Source organism: Dicentrarchus labrax, unplaced genomic scaffold (genome assembly GCF_905237075.1).
Source record: "Dicentrarchus labrax unplaced genomic scaffold, dlabrax2021, whole genome shotgun sequence".
Classification (NCBI taxonomy): domain Eukaryota; kingdom Metazoa; phylum Chordata; class Actinopteri; family Moronidae; genus Dicentrarchus; species Dicentrarchus labrax.
In genome coordinates, this window is record NW_026136702.1 from 16,611,001 (window position 1) to 16,637,020 (window position 26,020).

Consider the following 26,020-nt stretch of genomic DNA (forward strand, 5'->3'; position numbering starts at 1 on the left):
CTTTCAGGTTATTCATGAGTTTCACAGCCACTGTAGTTTTTCCTACACACTTGGAACAGTAGGGTAAGATAACAGTTTTAATCTGTAACTATACCCCCATTAAATCCTATACACTGGTCCTTTAATGTACAACTAATATGTTTTGGAAAGGTTTTTTTAAACAACATAACAAGTGAGCTGTTCACTGTCAATATACCATACTGTATGTGAATTATTTTTCCCAAAATATCAGTAGAAAATAAAATTATATTAAGGCCAAGGAAAGCACCTTTGTTAAGGTCATGGAAAGATCATGGTCTTGGTTAAATATTAAAATGTCCATGCGTAAGTAGGGGTACATTTACTTGTTCAGTATATAACCAAAACCAGAACCTTTCCATAACGCTAATCAAGTCTTTTAGCAGCCTAAAGACCACTTGGGAGGCTGGACTCAAATCCCGATCACTCTTACATTTACATTTACATTTGTGTATATATATTTATATATGGCTGAATTTATTCTACAAGCAAATGGACAAACACTGGCTTTAAGAATATGTCAGATAAGGGTAAAAATATATATAAAGAGACAACCCATCTGAAAGGAACAACATAGATGATTTTTGAGCAGACACTAACCCTAACCATAAAGTAGGTTCAATTTATGAGACATGGCTTCAAATAAAAAATTGTTACAGTGGGTGGTTTTGGCTTCAGGTGGAGTGGGAGCAGCACAAGAAGAGCTAAAGTCACTTTAGAAAATGGACACAAAATTCTAGAAAAACTCAGAAGGATGGAAGTAAAAAAGGAGAGAAATAGAAACAGAAAGTAGTTAAGAGGGACAGAAAGAAAGAAGTACCTTTAGTGGGATTAAAGTGGATGCTGCCATTGAAATACAACTTGGTTTGAAAAAGCTGCGGGGGGAATTGATTGGGCCTCAAGGCCGCAGAATACAGTCATTGAATAATCCTAATGGTTCAGCACCTCGACCGCTTGTGAAAATTTCCACTCAGACCTATTTTGGTGATGAAAGTTTCTTGACAACAGAATGTGTACAATGTGAACGGTGCAATTCAGACTAAAATTGATATAAATATCACCCTGAAATAATGCAGGTTTTTATTAAAAAAATTACATGCAAGGGGACTGTCAGACCGGTCAGTTCACTCTTGAAATGCACACTTCTATCTGTTTGATACACACACATACACACACACTGTCACACATGCACACATACACACATACACAGTGGGGTCAGGTGCTGCATGTGGATATGAGGACAAGTTGAAGTGCCCCCCTCACATCTGAAGGTGATTAAGTCTCCTCTGCTTATCTTCTGATGAACACTCTGAACAAGCCCTGTGTGGGTTTTCTGTGTGTGTGCCTGTATGTGCCTGACTGACCATACTCCACACACACACACACACACACACACACACACACACACACACACACACTGTGCACACAGCTAAGAAACAAGCTAGATCACAATCCCACACAGACCAGACATCACTCAGACAGCATATTGGCTAGACATTACACACAAACGCACACACCACATGATGATATCACAGCGAAACATACACTACCACCGCGCACAGACACACGCATGCACATCCAAATGAGCAGCTGCTACTCATTTGCACTACAGATTAGCTTTCTTCAGCTATATTTACTTTCAGTGGGTGGATCACAACACAAGAAAAATGCATATCAGAACCGACAGTAGAACACACTCTATGGATTTACTTTCACTGCGGCTTAAAACAATCAAAGACGTCTCCACCAAAAGCAGGTGTATAACTGAAAAGCCTATATGTCATTCTTTTAATAGTGAGAATTTGAGCTGTTAAAATGTCTCTAGTTTGCAAGTAAACACCTGCTTAATGGTGTTGTATGTACTATGTAATTAACTTTTACTGTCACTGCCTCTTTAATTACATTGTGTTTATTGCTAAAATCCATCACTTTTTTAAATAAACATTTAACATTTTGTGGTAAAGTGTTAAAATGTGTCATTGATCTATTAATTTGATCAGTAATTTATGATGTGTTTTAAGGAAATAATAAAGTGTTATTTGGTTTATTTCATATAAACATATTTTTTACTTAAAATGTTGGAACAAGTCAACAAATTCTGTAATCTGGTATAACTTTAACATACAAGGCAGAGGAAGGCCACTACATAGTGTTGTCAAACATGTTGTCAACAGGGCAATATGGTTGAAATCAGTGAGGAAGTTGCTTCAATATTAATATATTATTATTATTATTATATGGCCAATGTATGCATCCCATGTTTAATAATCCAATTACTTTATAATGTATGTAAATAAAATGTATTCTACTGTATTTCAGACAAAACTTGACAAAAAAAAAGACGACATGATATTAAAATGATCTCCCAACCCTGCTGCCAAGTAAGCAGCACACTCCAATCAAAACCCAAACTTTCACGCAGCCACACAACATTATCCTGTAGTCGGTTGAGTTTCTACATGCGTTGTTTAGGCCGAGTTTACTTCTTTTCCTGCTTTCGTAGCGACTCACAAGCTTCTCCATCTGGCACAGATGCTGTTAAACAAACGTACCCCCAGTAGCTGCGAGTATACTGGCATCCCTCGCTGTCAGTTCTGATTTTGTTTGGAATATACTGCCTGTCTTAATGTTTGCTTTGTGTGTGTGTGTGTGTGTGTGTGTGTGTGTGTGTGTGTGTGTGTGTGTGTGTGTGTGTGTGTGCGCGTGCGTGTGCGCGTGTATGTGTGTGTGAAAACGAGAGAGCGGGGAGTGTTTTTAGCAATTCTTTACAAACCATCTCCAGACCCCCAGCTCGCTACTCTGCAGTTTTCCAAACATACACACGCTTTCGCCCTCTGACACAAACGCACTCGAGGGACGGCAGACAGCATGCAGGCCCAGTGTGTCTAAGAACTGTGTGTGTGTGTGTGTGTGTGTGTGTGTGTGTGTGTGTGTGTGTGTGTGTGTGTGTGTGTGTGTGTGGGGGGGGGGGGGGGGGGTGTGTGTGGGGGGGGGGAGTGTAAGGCGTGTGCTGGGACGGGCAGACAGGGCTAGCGCGTTATCCTCTTATCCCCACTGTTGTGGAATAGAGAGGCAAGCAGCTGGAGGGACTGCAAGCAGCCTGATAATGCCAGCGCTATTTTCTAACCCGCCATCTTAATCTTGTTACTCAAATGGTTGTGAAGAGAGAGTCATGAATTTTAATTTCTCTCAAACACACACACATGCAAGAGAGTGTGTGTGCACATGTGTAGATCCCCTGTCTCTCTCACATGCATAAATAGTATCCCCACTGTGTCCATGCACTCACACTCTCTTCCCTGCCTCCTTCTTTCTGCCTCCCTCCTTCACTCTTTTTCTCTCTCCCCCCTCAGCTGCCTGGCTACCTCCCCCCCCCCCTTTTCTCTGACATATCTTCCTTTCCCCACGCTCCCTCCCTCTGCTCCCCACTATCTTCCCATTTCCTACATCACGACCCACTTCTCTATTTATTCAAGCCTGTCCTTCTATCCCTTCCTCTACTCGTCTCTCCATCCACCCAATCCCTCATTCTCTGTTTCCTAATCCTGCCGAGAGAGACCCCAGACATCCGGTTCATCCTTCCCTCCCTTGTCTCAGACCCCCCTCCTCTCTCTTTTTCCACCTTGTTCACTTTCTCTCTGGTCTACTCAAGCAGGGCAAAAATAAACTCAAAAAAAGAGGGAGGCAGGGAAATAGAGAGGCACAATGAGAGCACGAGAGAGGGAGACAGAAGCTGGGGCGAAAGTGGCAATAAAATAAATGACTTGCACCTTGGAAGAGGAAAAAAAAGAGAAAAGATTGTGGGGGCGTTGGGGTGGGGGGGGTGGGGGGGGTTGGGTTGAGAGCCGATTTAGCCAGCCACCCATGAAGCTGATTAGGCAGCCTGCGATCAGGAGGAACAGCTTTGCTTGTTAAACTTTTCACCTCTGCGAGCTCTTAGCCCTCACCGTGTTAAGGCCCCCCTCCCTTCCTCCCTCTCCATCCCTCCATCCCTCCATCTATCGCTTCCTTGCTCCTTCCGCCTGGTAGAATTTGAATGTGAATGCTGGCCGTGGTCCCCATTGCAGGCTTAGCACAGGGGGCAGGCAGCTGCCCCTCCACGCCCAACCACCCCCTGGGCCGTCTGCTCTCGCTCTCTCTGCCTCCCTCCTTGTCTCTCTCTCTCTTTCTCTCTCTCTGGGGGTCACAGGTTCAACCACAGGCCGGTGCCTGGAGGGATGGCCACAGGAAGATAACGCACATGAAGGGCACTGGGGGAGAAAGGGAGGGACCGAAAGAGAGAGGCATACCCAAGCAGTTTGTATATATTAAACAAAAAGGAAGAAATTGGAAAAAGGTGATGGTGTAGAGGCGAAGATCTCTCGCTTTCTCAGAACACGGCGTGAGAAAGTGATGAGACATGAGAGAGGTGTGTCAAGGGACAATGTGAAGCAGAACCTAAGGAAGTCATTTAAATCATACAAACTTACTACTTTCTGGATGTTGTGACATAGTTGACAGTATCTACAGGAAATGTTCCAGACCGCCACTTTCTTTGGTTTTACACCTGCATACTAATAGTATGTACAACTTGTACAACTAACTAGCTGTGTATGTATAGTATATAAATAATTTCATCTTAGACACACTTGATGTTGCTACAGGTACTGGTGAGAAGATGAAATACGATTTTAAAGTCATGAAGTTATTCACTTTACACAAGTACCTTCCAGGAATGTGCACTTTGATTTGTTAACACAGTGAACTGCCAATGAGGTCACAGTGTGTGAAGGCAAAAGTTGAGCCAGGTTAAACTTTTATGCGGGTTGATAAATTTATTTTAATATTTATTTTTGGTTTTAATTATTTAATTGTATTTTAAATGTCCTTTTAAAGCTCTTTGGTCAACACCTGTTGTTTTTTAAATGTGCTCTTTAAATACAATTGACTTGACTGGAGTCCTCTGTGTCGGCACCCCCATTGTGTCAAAGCGATGGTCTCATTGAAATGAATAGGAGACTTTCATGCAGTGCTAATGTCAGCCTGAATACGGCCTAACAACCACATAAATGAATCTTCAAATACATTACTACATGCTACCTGCACAGACACACACTATAGTGAATTTCACATGCATTTATAACTGTGTATACAACTGCCCTGTTAACTTCTACAGTCACTTTCATTAAGAAGTTAAAGTTATATATATATTTTTAATGAATGAAATCACCATTTTATTATTATTATTATTATTATTATTATTATTATTATAAGTTGAAATGAACAATTATGTCTTGTAGTTTTGTAGTGGCAGTGTGGAACACATTTAAAGTACTCACAAGCTGATCCAGATATTTTGATGCTGGAAAAACTAAAATAATATAAAATAAGAACAACTGTGACCCACAACATTATGATTTTCATGAGTGCCGCAAAAATAGCCTAATTTGTTGGGGAAACAGCACGCAGTCAGCAGTTGAGTTTGCAATGTGAGTAGGTTTGAGTTGGATGGATGAGCACTTGCATAGCACTTACATGCCGTTGACGGGAGGGGATTTTGGGTCAGTCTGAGTTTTTGTTTGTTGTCAGGAAACCTTTTCACACAGTTCTCCCCTATCCTGGTCTCACCACACACATGCACACACTCTCACAGACAGTCACACACTTTCACATGAGCAGACCGACTAAACTCACTTTCATAAATCTCTGATCATTTGGCCAGACGCTGAGCGAGCTGATTAGCTGGTGCATGCCCGAACTGCCAAGTCTGCTTAAAAGGGCACCGAGTGGGCACGACATGGGCACCCCACAAAGCTCTGTGTGTGTGTGTGTGTGTGTGTGTGTGTGTGTGTGTGTGTGTGTGTGTGTGTGTGTGTGTGTGTGTGTGTGTGTGTGTGTGTGTGTGTTTATGCTCACTAGAGCTGGAATAATCAGCAACTATTCTCATAATCAATTAATCATTATTTCTCAAGCAAAAATGCCAAAAAGTTTTCTAGTTCCACCTTCTCAAATGTCAGAATTTTCTGCATTTAAAGGTCTTACATCACAAAAAGCTGAATAAAACTTGCAGTGCAATGTGGCAATCATATATGTAGGGTGGCGTGTGGATATATGTGTATGTATATAGGTATTTAAATTTGTGTATATGTGTTTATATGAATATATGTTGAGCTAAAGTTTATAATTTAACTGACAAGAAGCAGAGAAGGGGTAGAAATAAATAAGTGTATATTTACTCCTATTTCTTTGTAAGATTTAATCATGTGTTGTTTATGAGGACTTATTCACTGAGTTTGTGTATAAGGTTATTATTGTCTTGATTTTTGTTTTCTTTTTTATGTTTTAAATTTAATTATTAATTTTCATTTAATTATTAGTTTCCGTCTTTAGTTTTTTCAGTTTGTTAAATATATATCCGGCGGTCTGATCTTCAACATTATCTGCTTGTGAGCTCCATTACATACTGTAATTACACATTATCTTGATCGAATCTGTCATGTTGGAAGTATGATTTTCTTGACAGGGTTTTCAAATTAAAGGTTCAGAGAGAAGAACAATAAAATCAGAGAAATGTTTGGACATGGAACTACTAAAACTGTGTAGTTTTTGGGGTATTTTCCCCTTAATTTCAATGGTAGACAGTAGACAGGGGTTGGGGGGAGAGGGAGGAGAGATTGACATGCAAGAAAGGTGATGTAAAATATTTAGTCTGTGTTAATGCTTTTCATGTTGTGTACTTTCCAGATGCTGAGAGAGGGAAAAGAGGTATACGATGAGAACATCCACTATCCTCTCCTCATCACCTTGACCAAAGGACCTCAACCTGTCAGCCACACTCAGTAAACCAAAACAAGTGAGCCCTCAGTTCCACGCACTACCACTCCACATGCGTTTGGATGTTTGAGATGGATTGAGCCTACAGAGTCATGTCATCAATGTGATCCATGAGTGATCAAAGTGAGGAGGAAGAATTGCACTGAAAGAGCAGTATTAAGCTACGGTAGAGTAGGGTTTGTTGCAAAGTTTAGTCAGATTGGCACAGAGCGAATCTAGTTGTGGTCATATTGGAGACATTTTTCATATTGATACTGGCCACTGAGAGGGTTTATTATCAGATGGTGCATGGCTTTGGACAATATTTGAGCGTGCATGTTTTGTAGTTTGAAGTGTTTGTGGGGAACAACCTCATTTCCAAAGCAGTGGGGATACTTTCACTGCAGCTGAGGAGAAAGAAAAGGAGAGGCAGATTTATTCTGACCTACTATGTTTTAACCATCTGCCATATGCCAAATAACTACTGTCAGTCTCCAAAATAGTCAGTCGGTCAAACCGTTTGACCTAACACTTCATTATCACAATCATTAATCAATCAGTCAACTAAGCTAGTTATCCCTTTGGATAATCAAGCATCCACAAAAGTCAACCACATTGCCAAACAGTCCTCTGGACAGCCAGATAGATAACCAGTCAGTATTCAGTTATCTAATATGGCTGGTTAATTATCCATTTATCCAGTTATCATTAAAGCTAACAAGCCAATTAGTTTATTCAGTTAACTACTACTATTAATTTATTATTATTATATAATTAATAACTGTTCAGTCAGTGAGTTTCATGGGCATTTCCTCCGTCAGTCCTACTGTAGGTGTCAGTTATTCTTTCTGTTGGCTCTTTTTAACTGTCAGTATTAACCTATGCCACTGTGTTTCTGGCCCCAGCATGGAGGCCAGCTCTAATTCATTCACTATCACAGACTGTGGAGCAACTCACAGTTTCCTGTGCGTTTCCTTTCTTTCTTTGTTCCCTTCCTCCCCCACTTTAATTTCTTCTAATAGAACTTATTCATCCCAGTCAGAGGTCAGTTTTAATAACTTCTTTTGTGCGTTACTTACAACAGTGCATTAATACATTAAGGTGCTTTCAGACTCAGCAGTTGTTGCTGCCCAGGAACTACACCTAGCATATTCCACAGCAACATCGCCACAGATACAAGTAATACACTGTATGTCACATAATGTCATTTTATTTATTACACAGCTCTGTTGGTGTTATAATCTGTGAACTGTACAACATGTTCTGACTCTCCAATCCCACCAACATCACCACCGCCTCCTGCTTTACTGCTAGTTTGTTAAAAAGTTGCTACTGATGGATTTCCAAAACAAAACGCAGCTCCATTTTGTCTGCTGTCATGACTGCTCCAGGTCGCACTGACAGCGATGGATTTCAAAGATAACTGGGGCTGGCGAGTCTATTTGAGTCGCCAGCTGAATCCTACGTCACTTCATTCGCAAACATTTTGCGCTTTCAAAGCTTAAAATGAGTCATCAGACTGGCAACAATCAGATCCTGTGGCAGCTCCTAGTCTGAAACCACCTTCAGGAAGTGCTTGTGTCTAAAGTGAGACAGAAAGAGAGAGAGACTACAATGACTCCTTCTCACATTTATTGACAAGTGACCCAAATACTGTGGAATAGATAGAAAAAGTCATATGCTATTAATACAGAGCAGGATTTCTTTGCGTCTTTTTTTCTTCTTCTTTTCTTTTTTCCCCTGTGTCTACCCCCAATGTCCACTGGTTGCAGACAGTCTGCTGCCAACTCCAAGTTCAGGGCCTATTTGTGCTGGGACTGCTGTTGTCTCTGAAGTGCAACATTTACATTTGAATGTATGTACTGCCTACATAATGACAGTTGACAGGAACATTCATATTTAATGTTGTCTTAATTTGTTATTGATATGTCTTTCTGTTCATTTATGTCACCTCTCCAGTTAAGTCTGAAAAGCAGGAGAAGGAATGTTTCAGTTTTAATTCTGCTAATATACACTACTCAGATAGATACAAAGATGGCATGCACTCCATAACTCAAAGTGTTACTCCAATGATCATAACTGAGCTGCACTTGTGTTTGTGTGTATGCATGTAAAACACAAAAAATGTCAGCCAAACCACTCAAAACAATATTTGAATATTATATTCATTTTATATTTGGCTGCTTGAACAGGAACACTGTGCAGCCACATCCAGTGGACATTCGGGGTTAGAAGATTTTTCAAATGGATCAAATATGTGCAAACATAGTTCTTGAAAGTCACACAATGTCCTAATAGCTTCAAGCGAAAAATGTTCACACATTCAGACCATGCTCCTCTATTTTCTGTTGGCATTTCTTTTTTTTATCAGCACAATTAACTGCTTCACTCAGGTCTTTCCAATGCATTCAGCTGTTCCCTGTTTTCCTGAAGTGTCAGTGGGTCACTCAAGCCTAAAGTTGTACCTATCTATCACAAGTAAGGTGTTTCCATATTTCACTGTGATCCATTGCTGTATACAACAGCCAAGAAGCTATGCAGTATCTCTCAGTGGCTGCTGTTTACATTCCTCATGTTGAAATGGAATAATCCACCTTCAGAAATAAGAGGTATTCCCTGTGTGTAACTACTCAGAAAAGTAAATTAAGCCAGTTTTATCAGTGGTCTCAATGCTTTGAGGACTTAAATTGCATTGCAAAAATGTTCCCATTGCAAAGGGTTTAGAAGTATATTTAATTACATTTTTATCTGTAATGCAGCTTTCTGTATACCTTTGATATCTGTGGGCTAACACAGAAACACCACCAGTAAAGTGACTTCATCACTGTCTAGTGACATCACCACCACTAACAGTGATGTAATTTTACAACACACTGTTTACTGTGACATCCATGCTGCTTCTTCCAACGTCACTGCCTCTATTTATGGCAAAAAAAAAGAGAAAAAAAAAGAAACTTGACACACCCTTGTGCCCTCTGCTGTGATGTCACGTTTTCACAAGTGATATCATCACTTCTTGTTGTGATATTAGTGCTGTGTGCTTGGACAGTTACCACCTCTCACTGTGACATCGACAGACAGAAACAACTCATAGTCGGTATTATTCAGAGAAGGTTGTGTGGTCTTTATTTGGATTTATTAATAACATTAATAGTGAGAAATCCAACAGTTGTTATAGGCCACAGACGAGGATCTTGCTGCTGAGAATTGGGCAAACATCATACAGGAATGCTCTAATGCTCCAAATAGAATAATGTCACTGTGTTGTGGGATGTCTCAGCTATGCTTATTTTGATTATAAAACTGAATTCTTGGAATTGTTTTGCAGGCCATGTCCACACTAAGTCAGATTGATTTCGAATTGGATCAATTTTTTTTTATTTGGGCCTTCTTTCTACACTCAAAAAGTTTAAGCTGCTTCTGCTGCATTTCACTGTGTAGGGACACCGGACAGTTTCAAAAATATTAATGTACAATTATCATGTGATTTGGTGTAAAAGGTCTGGTTCAAGTTTTCTGTGCATGGTGTTATAGAGTGGCTTATAGCTTTTTAATTTTAATATTGTTTTTGGGTTTGACACAAACATAAAACTGTTCACTTCAATGAAATATTCCAATGTATCCACTTTAGTGTGGACATGGCCTCACATAGTGAGTTTGTCTGTTCAGTAGGCCTATATCAAATTTCCTCTGCTTCACTGTAATCAATGCTGTACTTGCAGTCTAAGGATGAGTGATTTTTTTTGTGAACAAATAAAAATAAAAACATTTTCTTCAAGATATGACTTTTTTTCTTTTTCAATGAACAACGGACAATTTCATACATCAGCTGTAGCTAGGGTGTTATTTAATTAATAAAACCCTGCTCATAATTGAAATTTGTATTGTATTTAATTATTACAAAATAAATATTACCTCAACATTTTAGTATCACAAAAACAAAGACAATATTCTGTCACCTTGCAGATGTGTATAGATTATCAGATTTTTTTCTGTCATGATTAATATATTTTTACTTACTAATTTTAATGGTTATCATGTGGAGACAGCTGACAAAGCTGCTTGTGAAAAAAAATGTGTGTGTTCCATTATTAAATCCAGTGTTAACAGATGTAATAAAGTTTCCTTCAGGCCCAGATCGGCCATGGCCTGTGTTTCAAACACAATGGTCTCCTGCAGGCTAAGCTGGTGCCAGACAAGGTAACACACACACACACACACACACACACACACACACACACACACACACACACACACACACACACACACACATATCAAGCCTAGTCAACAGTCTACTCCTCCACAGGAAGAAAAGAGAGAGGGATAAAGGAGGGAGGGAAGGTAGTGCATAGCAGCTAATCCTGCAGGCTCACTCTTCTGTTTATCAGTCAGAAGGAGGGAGGGAGAGTTAGCAGAAAGGGAGGGACCAGCGAGGCCTCCTGATCTGTCTTTTGATATTTTAAAAGGGCTGTTCTCTCCTCCCCAACACTCTGCCGGAGAGACAGAGAAGAGATAGAAAACGCTGCATACAGAGGAAAGACACAGAAAGGCTGAAAAAGACAAGAAGGCAGGGGAGGAAGAGAGAAAAGAAATGGGACAAGACACGCCGAATGGCTGGAAGGAAAGGGGAAGTGAGACAGCTGGAAATGAGGTGAAAGTAGATCGAAACAGAGGGGGAAAAAGCTTCAGCCGTGAAAGAAAAGAGAAGCTGACTGAGAGACTGAGATTGACTGGCCAAGTGAGTGATCGAACAGAGAAAAAGAGAGAGACAGAGTGCTCCCGGCTCGACACAAGGGCCCCATTAACTTGACCACTTGCCCTTTGCACACAAAGGCAGGGCCGGCCCACTGCCCCTCCCACCCAATTATCCACGATTAGGCTCAGTGCACTGTGTCAAGATGGAGAGGGAAGGAAAAGAGGAGAGGGGGAGAAAGGCGAGCACAGGGAGGAGGAAGAAGGGGACAGAGGGAGTAAAAGATAGAGAGCAAGGACTGGAATGATGTGAGGAGTGGTTGATGAAGGATGACAAAATTGTTGTTAACATGTAAGGGATTTAAATGTTTGATTTAGCACCCTCAATGCAAATGAGTGTCCCCTGGAAACTTCCACTACTATGATTTGAAACTTATCTGTATTTGCTTGTTTTCCTATTTTCAGTGTGTTTCTGTACATCATGTATGTGTTTCTGTTTGCTTTTCTTTGATCCATTAGCAGATTTTCCCTCGAAATTAAATATATGTGTTGTCATTTGCTTGTGTTTTCTTAAATCACCTATAATGATTCAGTTTTTGGCCACTGAGGGGCGGCAGAATAAGCTACAACATAATATTATATTATAAAGTTATGTTGAACATTCCAGCAAACACTTGTCTAGTTACACATTCAGGTGAAACAGGGCAACATTAGCATTTGAAGTCATGTTTCTCACCTGTCACTCTTAGCTCAGCTGTTTTTGTCTTCACCAACTTCTGTGAGAAATATCTGGCTGATTAGCAGCTAAATGCTCCACTATGTTCACCAGCTAGTTGTTAACTGTCCGATGTTGGGTGGGTTGTGAGTAGTGGGTTTACCAGAGCTTTGTTGCTGAAAACAGCTGCTTTATTGAACCTAAACTGTAATGTTATGGGCTGTTAAACCAAAACAATTAGCTGAAAGACTAAAAAGCTTAATAGAGCTGACCGGGACCTTGCACATTAAACATACAGTAGTCATTGATCCACTGTTGCATTAAACTTTCTTGGTCACCATAAATTAGTGCATGTATGCAAGTGTGTAGGGTGCAATAAGGGTACAAATGTATGAACCTTTTAGCAACCAACATGGTGACCCCCCTCCCCCCACACACACAAAACAGTCGCACAAACATCGCCCTCAGTGACACAATATCCACTGTCCAACGAAACCCACCAACCGATACAGCGCACCTACCCCCTCACACTATGCAGCGTAGACACACACATGTGAAGGCCGATACAGCAACATGCAAACAGCTCCGACATAAGAACACACACACACACACACACACACACACACACACACACACACACACAAACACACACAGACAAATAGACAAATCTACTTCACAACACTCACCATGGGCTCAGCTGCAGTCCAGCCATGTTTTGTCGTGTTGTGCTTTGATGATATTCTGCCGCCAGCTAGCTGGCATCCCCAGGGCCTTGGACTGGTTGCCACTGCAGCATGGCACACGAAAAACAGACACACATGGAAAACAGACACACACATACTGTATATCGGTACAGTCTATGACTAGCATTTTGGTGCCACAATGCCTGCAGCTCTCCAAAAAGACTTAACTCGTCTTAATTTTCATTTTTGAAGCACAAGGTCAAAGAGAGTGGTATTTAATTTTATCTGTTCAGCCTTTGTATTTTATTTAATTTACTTTCATTTCACAACACTCACAATTTTCATGCCATTGTTTTACATTTTCTAAGTAATTCAGACACTTTATAGCCATGGCCTGCAAATTAACCAAGAACATGTTTATGTTTTGTATGCCTTTTTACCTCAGAACATTTGGCTTTTTGACTAAAAACATCTTAAAATTCACTACTTTGGCCAAAAACTGTCTAGATAGCATATTCAGGCATGCACATACACTTTTTCTCACACTCAGTGAGATACAGATGGTGTGTGCCAGGTAGGCTCAGGTGGTCACCTCCACCTGACTGTTTGACCTGCACACTTTGAACCACAACCATGGACTAAAATGAGCCATATGTTCGGTGTATATATTATGTGTGTGTGAGCGTACAGTGTGTGCATCTGACAGGCCAACATGTTTACCCGTCCCCTGCTCTATTTTGTACCCCCCTCCCCTCCTCACCACTTCGTCCATCTCCCAAAATCTCTCAAAACCTTTCAAGCCTTTTCCTCTCTCTTCTCCTCCTCAAGGCAATTTGAGGAGGGCTTTTTAAATGATCCGCTCATTATCGGTAGTGGAGTCACTTTGGTTTTTCAGCTCCGTCTGCTTGCCTTCCTGCTTCCTCCCCCCTCCTTCTCCTCTTTATCTCTCCCTGTTTTTTAAGGGTTTTTTCTGCTTGCCCCCACCCCTCCACTCTCACCCCCTCCCACTTCTCCCTCCAGAATGGCTTTTTGGTCCGTTTGTTTGTGCTCATGAAGTGGAATGCAGCAAAGTCCCTGAGAGCATTTTTTCTTTTTTCCTTTTTTTTTTTTTTTCAAATTTAGAAAGCCATCGACTATGAGTTGACGTGGAAGAGTGGGAGCTACCCCCACCTCCCACACGCACACACAAACACACACCACATTCACAACCCTCCTTGTACGCACACCTGATGCCGGCCTTGACGACAATAATGTTTTCCATTACAGGAGACAGAATTGGGAAATATGTGGAGGTGAAATTCTGTGGTATTAATGTAGTCACTTGGAGCAGGGGGGGGATAGGATATTGTCTATACAGAGTGGGAAATGTGTGTTTATTATTGTGTATCTTTTTAAAAAATTGCTTTTGTCACTCGTATACACATTTAACAGTAGTAAACACACAAACTGAATTGTGCGTCGGCTCCCATCTGTTCTTTCAGAGGCTTGCCTGGCTCTGTAGGCTGCTTGTAGTTATCCCAATTCACCTGTTCAGCCCCTCCATCTCTAATACCCATTAAACCTCTCCATCTGGATATGCAGGAGGCTAAGTTCACTGACTGACTTATTTGCTGACTGACTGGAGCGAGTTGAGGTCAGTCTGGAGGCTGGCAATATATACGCACACACACATGCACATTCACACAGTACAGTGATGCTTACACATGAGCTTATAGCAATGGGCTAATTAAGGGGGCTGTGCTGTTGACGAAAGCACTCAACTTATCGCTGATTAGGTCAGGCTGGGTGGACGTGAAAGACACGGAGAGAGAAAGAAGGAAACAGACTGCCAGACATATAGAACGACACAAGTGGTTTGTGTTGGTTGAGAGTCCTTCCTATAAATGTTGACAGTCTCTTTTGGCAGTGTTTACCCTACTTTTTAATGGCAGAGGGCTGACATCAGCCACTGTAGGAGCCGCGCTGAATTAACACCTGCCTCTCTGCATACAAGCAGCTCCTTTCTGTGCCATTGTTTGCCTGTGACTTTGTCAGGCAGTTAATCAGTGAGGCCATCAATCAGTCTGTGAAACAGCTACTTTGTCAGCGAGCCACCAAATCTTGACATTTAATGAGCAAGACAACCAATTAGTAAATTCAGCAGACTTACTCTAGCACAGCATACATTATGTGGTGTCATTAACATGTTAGAGCTTAGTCCCGTGGGTTCAAGAAAACGAATCAGTTGTAAAAATCAGTCGTGAAAATTTAAAGGGCACAACTCCAGTGACTTCTTGTCCACTTTCAGTATGAATAGCTTGTCTGTCATATCTTGGCAAACCTTCATATATGATATTACCTTCCTGTGTACCCACCTGTCAGCCTCCTCACCTTGTTCTCTTTCCATCTATTTTTCTCCTCTTCTTTCCTCCTCTTCTTCCCTCCTCTCTCCTGCCCCCTCTTCTCTTTGGCCTATGTGCCTGTGGTCACCAGGGCAACAGCTCTAACCTGCTGACCCATGTTCCCGTGGGCCAGGGGGCCATTAGGGGCCAGTCAACAAGCCTCTCTTCCTGCCACAAGTGGTGCTGGCGGGATGGAGAGGGTCCTCGTCTCTGCTTTGAAGGTCAACGAGGCCGCAGCCCGGCACTCTGCCGGTGACTCTTAGGCCCCCCAGACCAGCACAGCAAAGTAGAGCTTTGGAACGAAGGTCCAATTCAACCACACACTGGTATAACCATTGTTACAAGTCCCTGGTTTGAGTGCATATCCTGGATGTAACAGTGAATTACTGCTACACTTTTACCCCATCCAGCAATGAAATCAGTTAGATATTTCAAAGTGTCCTATATTTCATATCACTAAGTGTAGTCTGACAAGCATACTTTTGAAAGGCTCAGGTTTTGTATGATCACTTAATTTACTGGTGGAAAAAATGGACTCTGGTTGTATCTACATGATATCATTATAACCTCACCATAGACTAGTGGTGTCCAGGCTGTTTGGTTTGCATCCCCTTAAGCGATGTCCACTTGTGACCCTTTGCCTCGAGTTTAATATGTCTATGAGTCCTAAGCTGTACAAAAAAAGTGATTTTCCCATCTCAAATTATTTCATTTGTATCATTTTTAGACGCTTGAAGGGAGTAAAACTATCCACTATCAGGAGAAAGATAATTTTGCATAGCTGAATCTTTTTCATATCCCATTAATCATATTGTGACCCTTCAGATTTATCTTGCAACCATTATTAGGGGCGGGAACCACTCTAATAGACTGTAGACATACTGTATTTTTAATTTACTGTATTGTATCTTTTCTCAGAGTATAATGTTCTTCCACGTGTGTATATGAGCAGTTTGGAAAAAATACAATTAAACCTGAAATTAGATTAAACAAAAATGGGCAGAATCTCAGTTTAAAAGTGTTGAATCGGTCAATATAGAAGAACATTTCCCTCACGGTCTTCTTCTATGTCAGCTTACAGGGTGGCATGCACCTGTTCCAAACAATTTTCTGGCTATTCTGTTTGGGGGAGGTAAATACTCCAGTAGCCACTTGTCTGCCTCCTTAGGGGGAAATGTACATAGATTATGTCCACACTAATCCTTCTGCGACAAAAAGGCATTTTGCTTCAATACGTCGGTTGGGTAAGGGTTTCAACAGATACACTCATCCTTACAAACACACACTTGCACGTACACACACATTTCCCGTCCATATGTGCACAAGGACGCTGGTGCAATTAACCTTTAGCTGATTCAGTCCGAGTACTCTGTTTGATTGAATAGAGCTAGAGTGTTCCCTAAGCCATAACCACAACCCTGTGTGAGTGAGTGAGTGAGTGAGTGAGTGAGTGAGTGAGTGATTGAGAGAATGTGTGTGTGTGTGTGTGTGTGTGTGTATGAGAGAGAGAAAAGGTGTGTGCATTTCTTAAATACTGAATGTTAAGCTTTAAGTTATGAGAGTAGGGGAGACTTCATAGTTTTCTAATGAATTCCCATGTGTCTATGCCTATAAATGTGTGTGTGTGTGTGTGTGTGTGTGTGTGTGTGTGTGTGTGTGTGTGTGTGTGTGTGTGTGTGTGTGTGTGTGTGTGTGTGTGTGTGTGTGTGTGTGTGTGTGTGTGTGTGTTTGCCCCTGACTCACCATAAGTGCAACCACTTCTCCAACCAATGAGTTTAGACTCTGAGCTTCAGTGTTATGGCCCGGGTTTATCCTTCAGAAGGAGAATCCTCTGCTCCAGCTTGAGTCTAGCCTGTGGCCCTGGCAGACTGTCATCTGTCGAGAGTCTACTAGCCTTGAGTTCTCTTTTTGTTATTGGCTTCAATGGACTGAGCTAAGTATGTGCTGAAAATATTGGATCCCCCCAAAATATTGGCATGATTCAGAAGAGCAGGCTTATTGTTGCCCTGAATCTGTGTTTGCATACACTGTATTCAGTTTTTAAGTTTCTCATTGTCTTTTCTGTATTTACTCGTGTGAATCGTATCATATCTGTGATGATCTGTGCACCTCCTCACTGAATGCTAAACCCGGTCTCACCTGGATCTCAGCCATATAGGACTAGTGAGCTATTTATCTGTAGTGCATTTTGTGCCCTTTGGTGCCAGCTGATTCAAACAAGTGCCCAGCTGTAGGGGCAATATCTGAGCACTTTACTTGTTGCAGTTGCTGGCCTGATTGTCCTACAGCTTTGCTGTGCCAACGACCCTTGATAGGAAACGAGCTGTGCCAACTCTTGCTCACTTATGTCTTTAGACAAAAATGCACACTTGTCTCATTCAAGTTTTTACTGTTTTATCAATTATCTATCTATAGTTTGGTAAATAAAAAGAGTCTTTTGACTGGCTGTCACAATTTCCTAATTGCTCAAAATAGCATTTTAACTTCCCTTGTTTTGGCCAAACAACAATCCAAAACCCAAAGAAATTAAATTTACAATGATAAAAAAATGAAGAGAAGAAACTTAAATGATTAATCGATTATCAAAATAGTTGCCAATTAGTTTTTGGACAATCAGTTAATTAGTTCTAGCTCTAATAGCACTCATTTTTATTCTAATTTTTGATTTGGTTGTTGTATAGATGCCCCACCTCATCATTTACCAATAGGGACAGGATAATAACAAATATAACAAGTTTTAGTTTTTACTGCACTTCTTAGTTTTTACTGCAATAACAAAAGATTAACGAGCTCCTGTCTCATCACTAACTTGTTGTCTGGATGCAGCAGCATTCTGGTAAATACACAATGATGGGAGAAGATAGAGAAATCAATGCCAGCTAGGACAGGAAAAAAAGACAACAAACCTCTTTAACTATCACAGGTCATGGTGTACTGCAACAAAAAAAAGTTACTGAAAGCAATTTATTCAAATCTGACAGCAATATGTGGCAACCAAAGACAGAAACACAACAAACAACTTCTCTGTCACCACTGTACAAGGACTTTTTTAGATGAGTGTGTTCAAAATACTTTATATTAGTAATTATCAATATAATCCAATATGTTGAGATTATTTCAGAAAAGACAATGGTACAGTTAATTTGCTGTAAACTAATCCCTCACTACATGTAGCTGTACCATGACCTGCTGCTGTTTATAATAACAAAATGAAGGAAAGTGTTCCTGTTTCCACTGATGCCTTTAATCCATTACTTATTGTCAGAGTTATGTTTCTATATCTTTGAGTAGGCTACTTGTGTATATGTGTATTATATTGTAGGTTTGTGCCTAGTGTAGGTTTGCAGGTAAATTGTCATATTTGCCTTGGTAAATATGTATATATAGTCTATGTTTACATATATCGGTGTCTGCATGTATCTAAATACGTACGTTTATGTGCAGATGCATTTATACTACTGTATAGCTCTGTCTCCCCTGTCTCCCCTGCAGCGTACTCATGCTATAACGTGGCTGCGCTAGCTCAGAGTCATGCAGCGTGCTGTTGTGTGCTACTAAGTCACACAGCTCTATTAATTAGCTGTTTGATGCTGTTAATTGGGCTCCCACTGCTGCACTAATTGATAACGCCATTGCCATTGACAACACGAAACACAAACACAGAGAAGTCTCTCGCCGACAACCTATTCAAGCACCCGAGATTGAGAGTGGGTCGGATGAAAAGCGAGAGGAAGTGAAGGATGAGAGTCAGCAGCAAAAGGCCTTGGAAGGAGAGAAAAGAGAGACAAAGAGAGATAAGATGGGGGGGGGAGAAAAGAAGGGGCAAGAGTTTTTCCATGTTTTACAATGCAATTTCCAAAAGTTATTGTACATATTGATTACTGTTTTGGTATTCAAGACTTGTGGTTAACTCTCACAAACAACAGTCTGTGTTTAGGTTTCCGTTGGATGAAAATGTAAATGCAATCTCATGTGTCAACACTTGGTAATAGCAATATCATCTTTCTATTGCTCTGTGATCTGCATAGCTCCACACCCCTCACTTCTCTAATGGCACTGTTCAGCTATTCATTGAAATGTCTGTTATCATATATAGCATGTGTTTTTACCTGTCACTGTCTCCGACCCTGAGATGCCAACACAGAGCATTGGAAGTCAAAACAATATTATATGAGCAGTCACTGTTTAAAATTCATTTTGAGAAAGAGAATGTTTATATCTGAATTTCATCAATTAGTATTTGACATGGGTGCCACTGAAAAGTGCTGTAATTGTCACTTTTTTGTGAGTGAAGCTCTTATGATTGTTTTGGAGCTTTAGTTTTATAGGGGGGGCTGAAGAGTCACTGACAGAATGCCTTTAAATAAAGAAGAAGATTTAGAAAGGGACACATAGATTGTGAAAGTATCCGACTGAAAAGAATCAGACGCCCTTAAGGGAGGTATAAACCAAACAAAGTAATACATTTGCTGATCGCCTGACTTTTCATTTAGTGATGCCATGAAAATTTTATCACAAGATAAAAACTAATGCTAATATGCACCTATAAGCATGTTAATAAGCTTAACTAAGATGATGACTAAATAGCAGCATGTTAGCATTGTCATTGTCAGCATGTTCCCATAATAACCATTTAGCTTAAACCACTGCTAAGTATAGCCTCACAGACTCACTAGCATGACCATAAACTCATAGTTGTGTTTTTCTATTGCATTTGTGTTTTCTTTTCTGTCCTATAAAGGAGGCTAACTAGGTGTGTGTGTGTGTGTGTGTGTGTGTGTGTGTGTGTGTGTGTGTGTGTGTGTGTGTGTGTGTGTGTGTGTGTGTGTGTGTGTGTGTGTGTGTGTGTGTGTGTGTGGAGAGTGTGAGAGTGTGAGAGAGAGAGAGAGAGAGTGTGTACATGTGCACATATCCACGTGCATGCAGCCATGGTGAGTACAGCACTGTCTTTAATGGTGGCAGTAGTGGCAAATTACAGACCATACCAGACCATTACCACACACACATGCACAGAGCTCTTTGGACATCTGGACACACACCTGTTACCCACCTTATGGTAGTCAATGCAGCACCCCCAACTGTGCAGCCACCCCCCCCCCCCCCACACACACACACACAGTCTTTCACTGAGGCTTTTTCATCCATTTTCTAGAGAAAAGTACTCTCACTCTTAAGCTGGTATATGGCCTTCCTACTCTCTTGCTATTATATGTCTTTCCATTAGAGGCAATTACTGCTCAGACTACAGTGCTAGCTCCAACATTCTCATACGGTTTTATCACTTTTGGTCAAAGAGCTGGCTTGTTCATGTCAAGTATGCATTGTATACGCAGGAAAACAAGTTACATGATACGTTTGTCAATAATAGCATGTAGCTGGGAATCTTTTATGTACAGTTAATATTTAATTATTATTTGAATGTAAATTTATTTTAAATGTTATTTAATTTATCAAATACAAAATCTAAATCTAAATCATAAGAGTTCACTACTGTACTGCTGTCAAGAACAGAAAACATTGAAAATATTCTATTTTAATATCCTGAATAACATGTAATTTGGAGAACTCTCAATAACAAACATTAGCCATCCTCAGTTTAAATCAACCTTTCTCTTGCAGTAATACTTTTCTGTATGTATTTAACTTCCATTGCTCCTGAGAGACTCATAAACCAGCCTTGACCTGACAAAATGGCGTCCGACAACATGAAAGACAACTTCCTGTATTTGGCCCAAGTGGCCAAGAGTGGCCTGCTCTCATACATCAAACAGAGCTCAATAGGAAATGTCCCTGTGGAGACAATAACAACTTTGGTGGCTTTGATTTACCCGGAGACCCCACTGTACAAACACTGCACGCAAGGCTGTGTACCGAGGCTAAAAGGTACCCAAAACCGGATGGAGGCTTTTATGATGTTCAGTGTCGGACTTCACTGGTCGAACTTCCTGCCAGCAGACAGAATATGTTTCCTATGTCACCAGAACACTGTGTGTGTGTGTGTGTGTGTGTGTGTGTGTGTGCGTGTGCGTGTGTGCGTGTGTGTGTGCGTGCATGCGTGCGTGCGTGCGTCTGTCTGTATTGTTCTACCCCTTATAAGCATTTTGTGATACTCGCTAGTGCTTATTGTTTTACAATATGGATTTTCTAACTACAATGAAAATTTGATTTTGTTGAGCAGCTTTCCCCCTAATATCTGACTTTTTTCTTATGTTACTTTAAATTAGAATTTCTTCTCAATTAACCTTATTACATATGAAAAGCTCTGCTTTCATTTACAGGACTGAACAATCAGATTTTTAACCTTTTGTTGCACATAGTTGATATTTCCTTGATTGTCCTATCACGTCAAATATGATTAATCCCATTTAAAAAAGCAATGAAATTAAACACATCTGCGCTGCAAAAGGTTCACAACTCTGATTTACTTGTTCTAATGCACAGCCTGTGTTTTATAGTCTATGGTGTGTTTTCTTCTCAAAAAACAGAAAGCAAGAGCAGAACAGAGTCTTCCACGGGGAAACGATTTGCATATCTGCCATGCCTCCCGACAGGCAGAGAAGTGCTATCCTGACAGGCCTAATGAACTAGCCGTTTAAGTGGTCAAATTATACACTCATCCCTTTTTATTCTCTGATATCCTGTCTTTGTACAGGTGATGGAAAGGCAACTTTCCCCATTCACACCCCTTTAGAAAAACCAACCTCGCCTAATCCCTACTCCCCTCTCTCCCTCTTTCTCCCTCTCTCTCTCTCTTTCTCCCTCTCTCTACCCTCTATTCCATGACATTGGTGGAAAGTGCAAGCATTCATAGAGTAGAAGAGAGAGAGCAGCAGAAGGGAAAAGGCAGTGCTCGGAGGCCCTTTGTGGAAAGAAATCATGTCGAAAAATAGAGCTGGGGCAAGAGAGACAGAGAGAGAGAGCGCGAGGGAGTAAGTGAGAGAGAGAGAGAGAGAGAGAGAGGCTGTCACAGACCTCAATGGCAGCATTATGTAAATGGCTGACATCCCCTGATGTAAAGCTGAATAGAGAGACATTAATGTCTTGTGTATATTTAAAAAGCCTGGGCCCAACTCCTCAGGATTGCGAGCGGCAGATCCCGTAATCATGTTGACGAAGTAATGGCAGAGAATTAGTTGTCCATTAAAAGTGTATTATGCACCACGCTGGCACATGAAATTACTCTCAAATAGTGGAATGGCTGAGGGGGAGTGACGAGGGAGAGCAAGAGAGAGATGGAGGGGAGTGGGAGGAGGACGTTGATGGATAGTTAATGCGTGTGTGTGTGCGTGCTCGGGGGAGTGCGCAGGCGTGCATGTGTGCCAGTGTGTATGAATTCCCCTGCTCTGACTAGGGAGGCAGGTGATTGACATCTTTAGACTTTGAGAAATCAAAGCACTGTGAGTGTGTGTGGATGGGTGCACAGCAGGACCTGAAAGATTCTAATGAGGTTATAGAGGGCTGGGTGTCACACACACACACTCACACACACATTTACATATGCACATGCACACTCTCTGCTCCACACACAAGTATAGACATGTGACAAGTTAAAAGTATGAGAGGAGAGCTTGCAATGGGATAATAAGATGGAAGAGGGGGTGAAAGTGTCTTCCGAATTAGTGAATAGATGGAGGCTCATTCTTTACCCCCTTGGCTTTTATTGTTCTCTTGCACCACATGAACCACAACTGACGTTAATGTAGCACTTGATATGACGGAGAAGTATTTCTGTGATACAATAAAGTGGCCCGAGGCAAAGCTAAGAGGGAAGAATTTTGCTGTACATGGCCAGGTGGTGTCAGATATCTCCTCTCAGTCATCTCCGAGCGGCAGTCTTTAGAGTCTGCTGTCATATTTATCAGATTGCAGTGTCCTTTTGTCAGGCCTCATGTGTGGTATTTGTAGACCGCAGCGTGCGAAACTCTTGAAGTTAGTGATTCTTGAAAAAACTGCTTCCAAACCAAATTCCCCTACATTTGTTGCCCTTGTCAAATAACAAGAATATCACTTTTCTGTAAGCTCCTTCCCTGCAGCCATATTCAAAGAGCACATGTCACAGGCGCAGAGGTTTGAGTTTTTTAGATGCCAGCCAAATACAGTGAAGTTAAAATAAACATCTAAGTGATGGTTTGCCGTCCCGCCTCCCTCCCTCCCCTCCTTCCTTCTTTCTTTCTCTCCTCCATTCTTCTCTCGTGTCTGAGGCGATAGAAATGTAATTCAGATGTCAAAACGCCCCGTCTCGCTCTCTCCCTCTCGCCCTCTCCCCCATCTCTCTGTCTTTCTCTGTCCTTTTCTAGTCCGTCGTTCCTATTGTTCTCGCGGCTGCTCCTTTATCGAGCGAGACATCGCCGAGAGGGGGAAGAAAAGAAAAAGATGACATGCTTTCTCAGCCCGTTGCGGCGCGTCCCCGGCTAGAGTGGCTTGTCATTTGAGCGATAGAGGAGTGACAGCTTCCACTGTAGAGGGAACACCCCTGCGCCATAATGGGACTGACTGGGCTGCCACAGACCTGTCTGTCTGCCTGTCAGTCAAACCTATCCATCAGCTCCCTGTGACACGAACCTGTCTGTCTGTCTGCACTGTACTTCTGCCTGGCCTTTTGTCTGTCTTGTTCCAAGCCCATAAGAAACTCTATAAGTAATACAGTCTGTATCTTTCTTTCTGTTTGTGGACCTGTCTTAATGTTTACTTGACTAAATAATGCAGTCTGTCTTTCTGGCTGGTCATTGCACTGTGTCTGCAGGAGATCTATGTCAGCCTCCCAGTTTTCTTTGGAGCTTTTTTCTCGCTGAGCCTGCATTTATCAAGTATCTCTCTATCACGTCACACATTCCCATTCCTTCCCCTATGTATCTGACCATGTAGCAGCAAAATCAGGTGTCAAATTACCCCTTTGGCTGCCAGTTGATTGCTATGACATTTCAGTATATATCGCCATTCCCATTGCACCCTGCTGTACATGACATATACAATAATAAGATGCACACAACCTCCTCCTGTTCTCAACAACACTGTACTTTCGTATGCGGTTATATGAAAGTGCCTGAATGGTTTTGGACTGCAAATGGCATGAAATATAGATGGTACCCTCAACGCACTGATTTAATTGCATCAAGCGATACAAGGCCAACTAGAGTTTGTTCATTCTCTGATTTGTTTTACACCATCTTTTGAGATCATTTTATTGTCTTTATTATGACATTGGTTACAGTGGGAGAGATAGTGGTGTATGGTAAAGATAATGAGCTGAATTTGTGATTGTTGATAGCCTGCCAGGCCACCAGAACAGATCAGCTGAAATCAATTTAAATGGGAGCTCCAAAGAGAAGCAAAAACAAGGTGGACATAAAAACTATAAATGTTATATTATACAGTAGATGTGTGTGCATCTGACACAATTAAACTAATTATCTCCTAAATGAGACTGGTGGTCCTCATACCCCAAAATTCAATAATATGTAGCACTGGTATTTAAATACAAATAAATATAATTTTCAAAAAAGACATTTCCTGTTGTAAATACTCAGTAAAGCCGTATTTGTGAATACCGTTGCTTTTACATTTTATATTGTCTGCATCTTTTGATGCTCTGATTGATGTCAAACTGATCCAACAATATCATTTATCAACCAGGAAAGATCATTTATAGACATACTAGTTCCATTGTATAGTCAACTCGGTATACAACCATAATTGGTTGCATCCTTACAAACTGTAGGTCTTAGTTTAAACAAAATAAATTTGGCCTCCTAACCAATCATCTTTTCTTTCTATTGTCTTATTTTCTGTGTTAACCTTGGCAGTAGTGTCTAGTTTAAAAGGTGGGTTGCAGTCATAAAATAATCTTTTCCACTTCCTGAAGGTTTGTTGATTCTCCTGTGCCTAATTTCTTGCTTTCTCCATTCCACTCTCCTCTCCTCTCCTCTCCTCTCCTCTCCTCTCCTCTCCTCTCCTCTCCTCTCCTCTACTCCTAGCAAGTCTGGCACAACAATAGCCATCAGAGCCCCTCCAAGGGAGGCCGTTGGGGCACAAAAGCGTAACGGAAATGAGGGATAACTTCTGGGAAGTCTGGCCTCTACTACTCATTACCTCCCTCTGGCCCTCCTTCCTCCCCTCCAGTATCTCTCTCCCCTTCACTCTCCCTTTCTTTTTTCGAAATGAGCGATAACTTCTGGGGCAGGTTGGCCTCTCCTATCCCACTTGTGCACCCCTCCTGGCCCACTTCTCTCCCTTTCTCCCTTTCTCTGTCACCCCATCCCTTGTCTCTTGTTCTCCATCTTCATCCATCCTCATCTCTCTTGATGTGGACTAATTTGTTGGGAGGTTTTGCCACACAGACACAGACACACACACGCAAAGCCAGACCTTGTGGTTCCTCAGGCACAGGGCAAGGAGCAGGGGGCCTTTGTGACATGGGTTAGAGAAGTCGTAGTTAAGAAAGGACCTCTTCTGTATGTGTGCAAGTGAATGTGTGTGCCTGCATGTGTGTGTTTTTGGGGCTTACAAGGGAGAGGAAGGGGGTCAGGAAAAGGAACAGAACTTTCTCCTTTGTGTTTTTTTGTGTTCTCTTGTGTTGCTCGGAGGAAGAGCACAACAAAAAGGGGAGAACCCAAATGATTTGTCTGCCCTTCCCTCCTTCCGTCCCTTCCTCCACCCCCCTTGTTCACTCACTTGCTTATAAGACCCTGTTGAATGAGTAGAAATGGCCTCGAGGGTGAAGAGAGCCACACAGACAGACA

At 41.4% G+C, this 26,020-nt stretch overlaps 1 protein-coding gene across 2 annotated transcripts in view; it reads left to right on the forward strand.

The window, feature by feature from the left end:
- camkmt (calmodulin-lysine N-methyltransferase) overlaps window positions 1–10,588 on the forward strand; it is a 107,656-nt gene extending 97,068 nt beyond the window's left edge. For both annotated transcript variants that reach the window (XM_051378960.1, XM_051378968.1), the window contains exon 12: window positions 6,742–10,588. In XM_051378960.1, the coding sequence (XP_051234920.1) occupies window positions 6,742–6,840 (99 nt within the window). In that variant the 3' untranslated portion in view covers window positions 6,841–10,588. The remainder of the gene's footprint in view (window positions 1–6,741) is intronic.
- The last annotated feature ends 15,432 nt before the right edge of the window (window positions 10,589–26,020 follow it).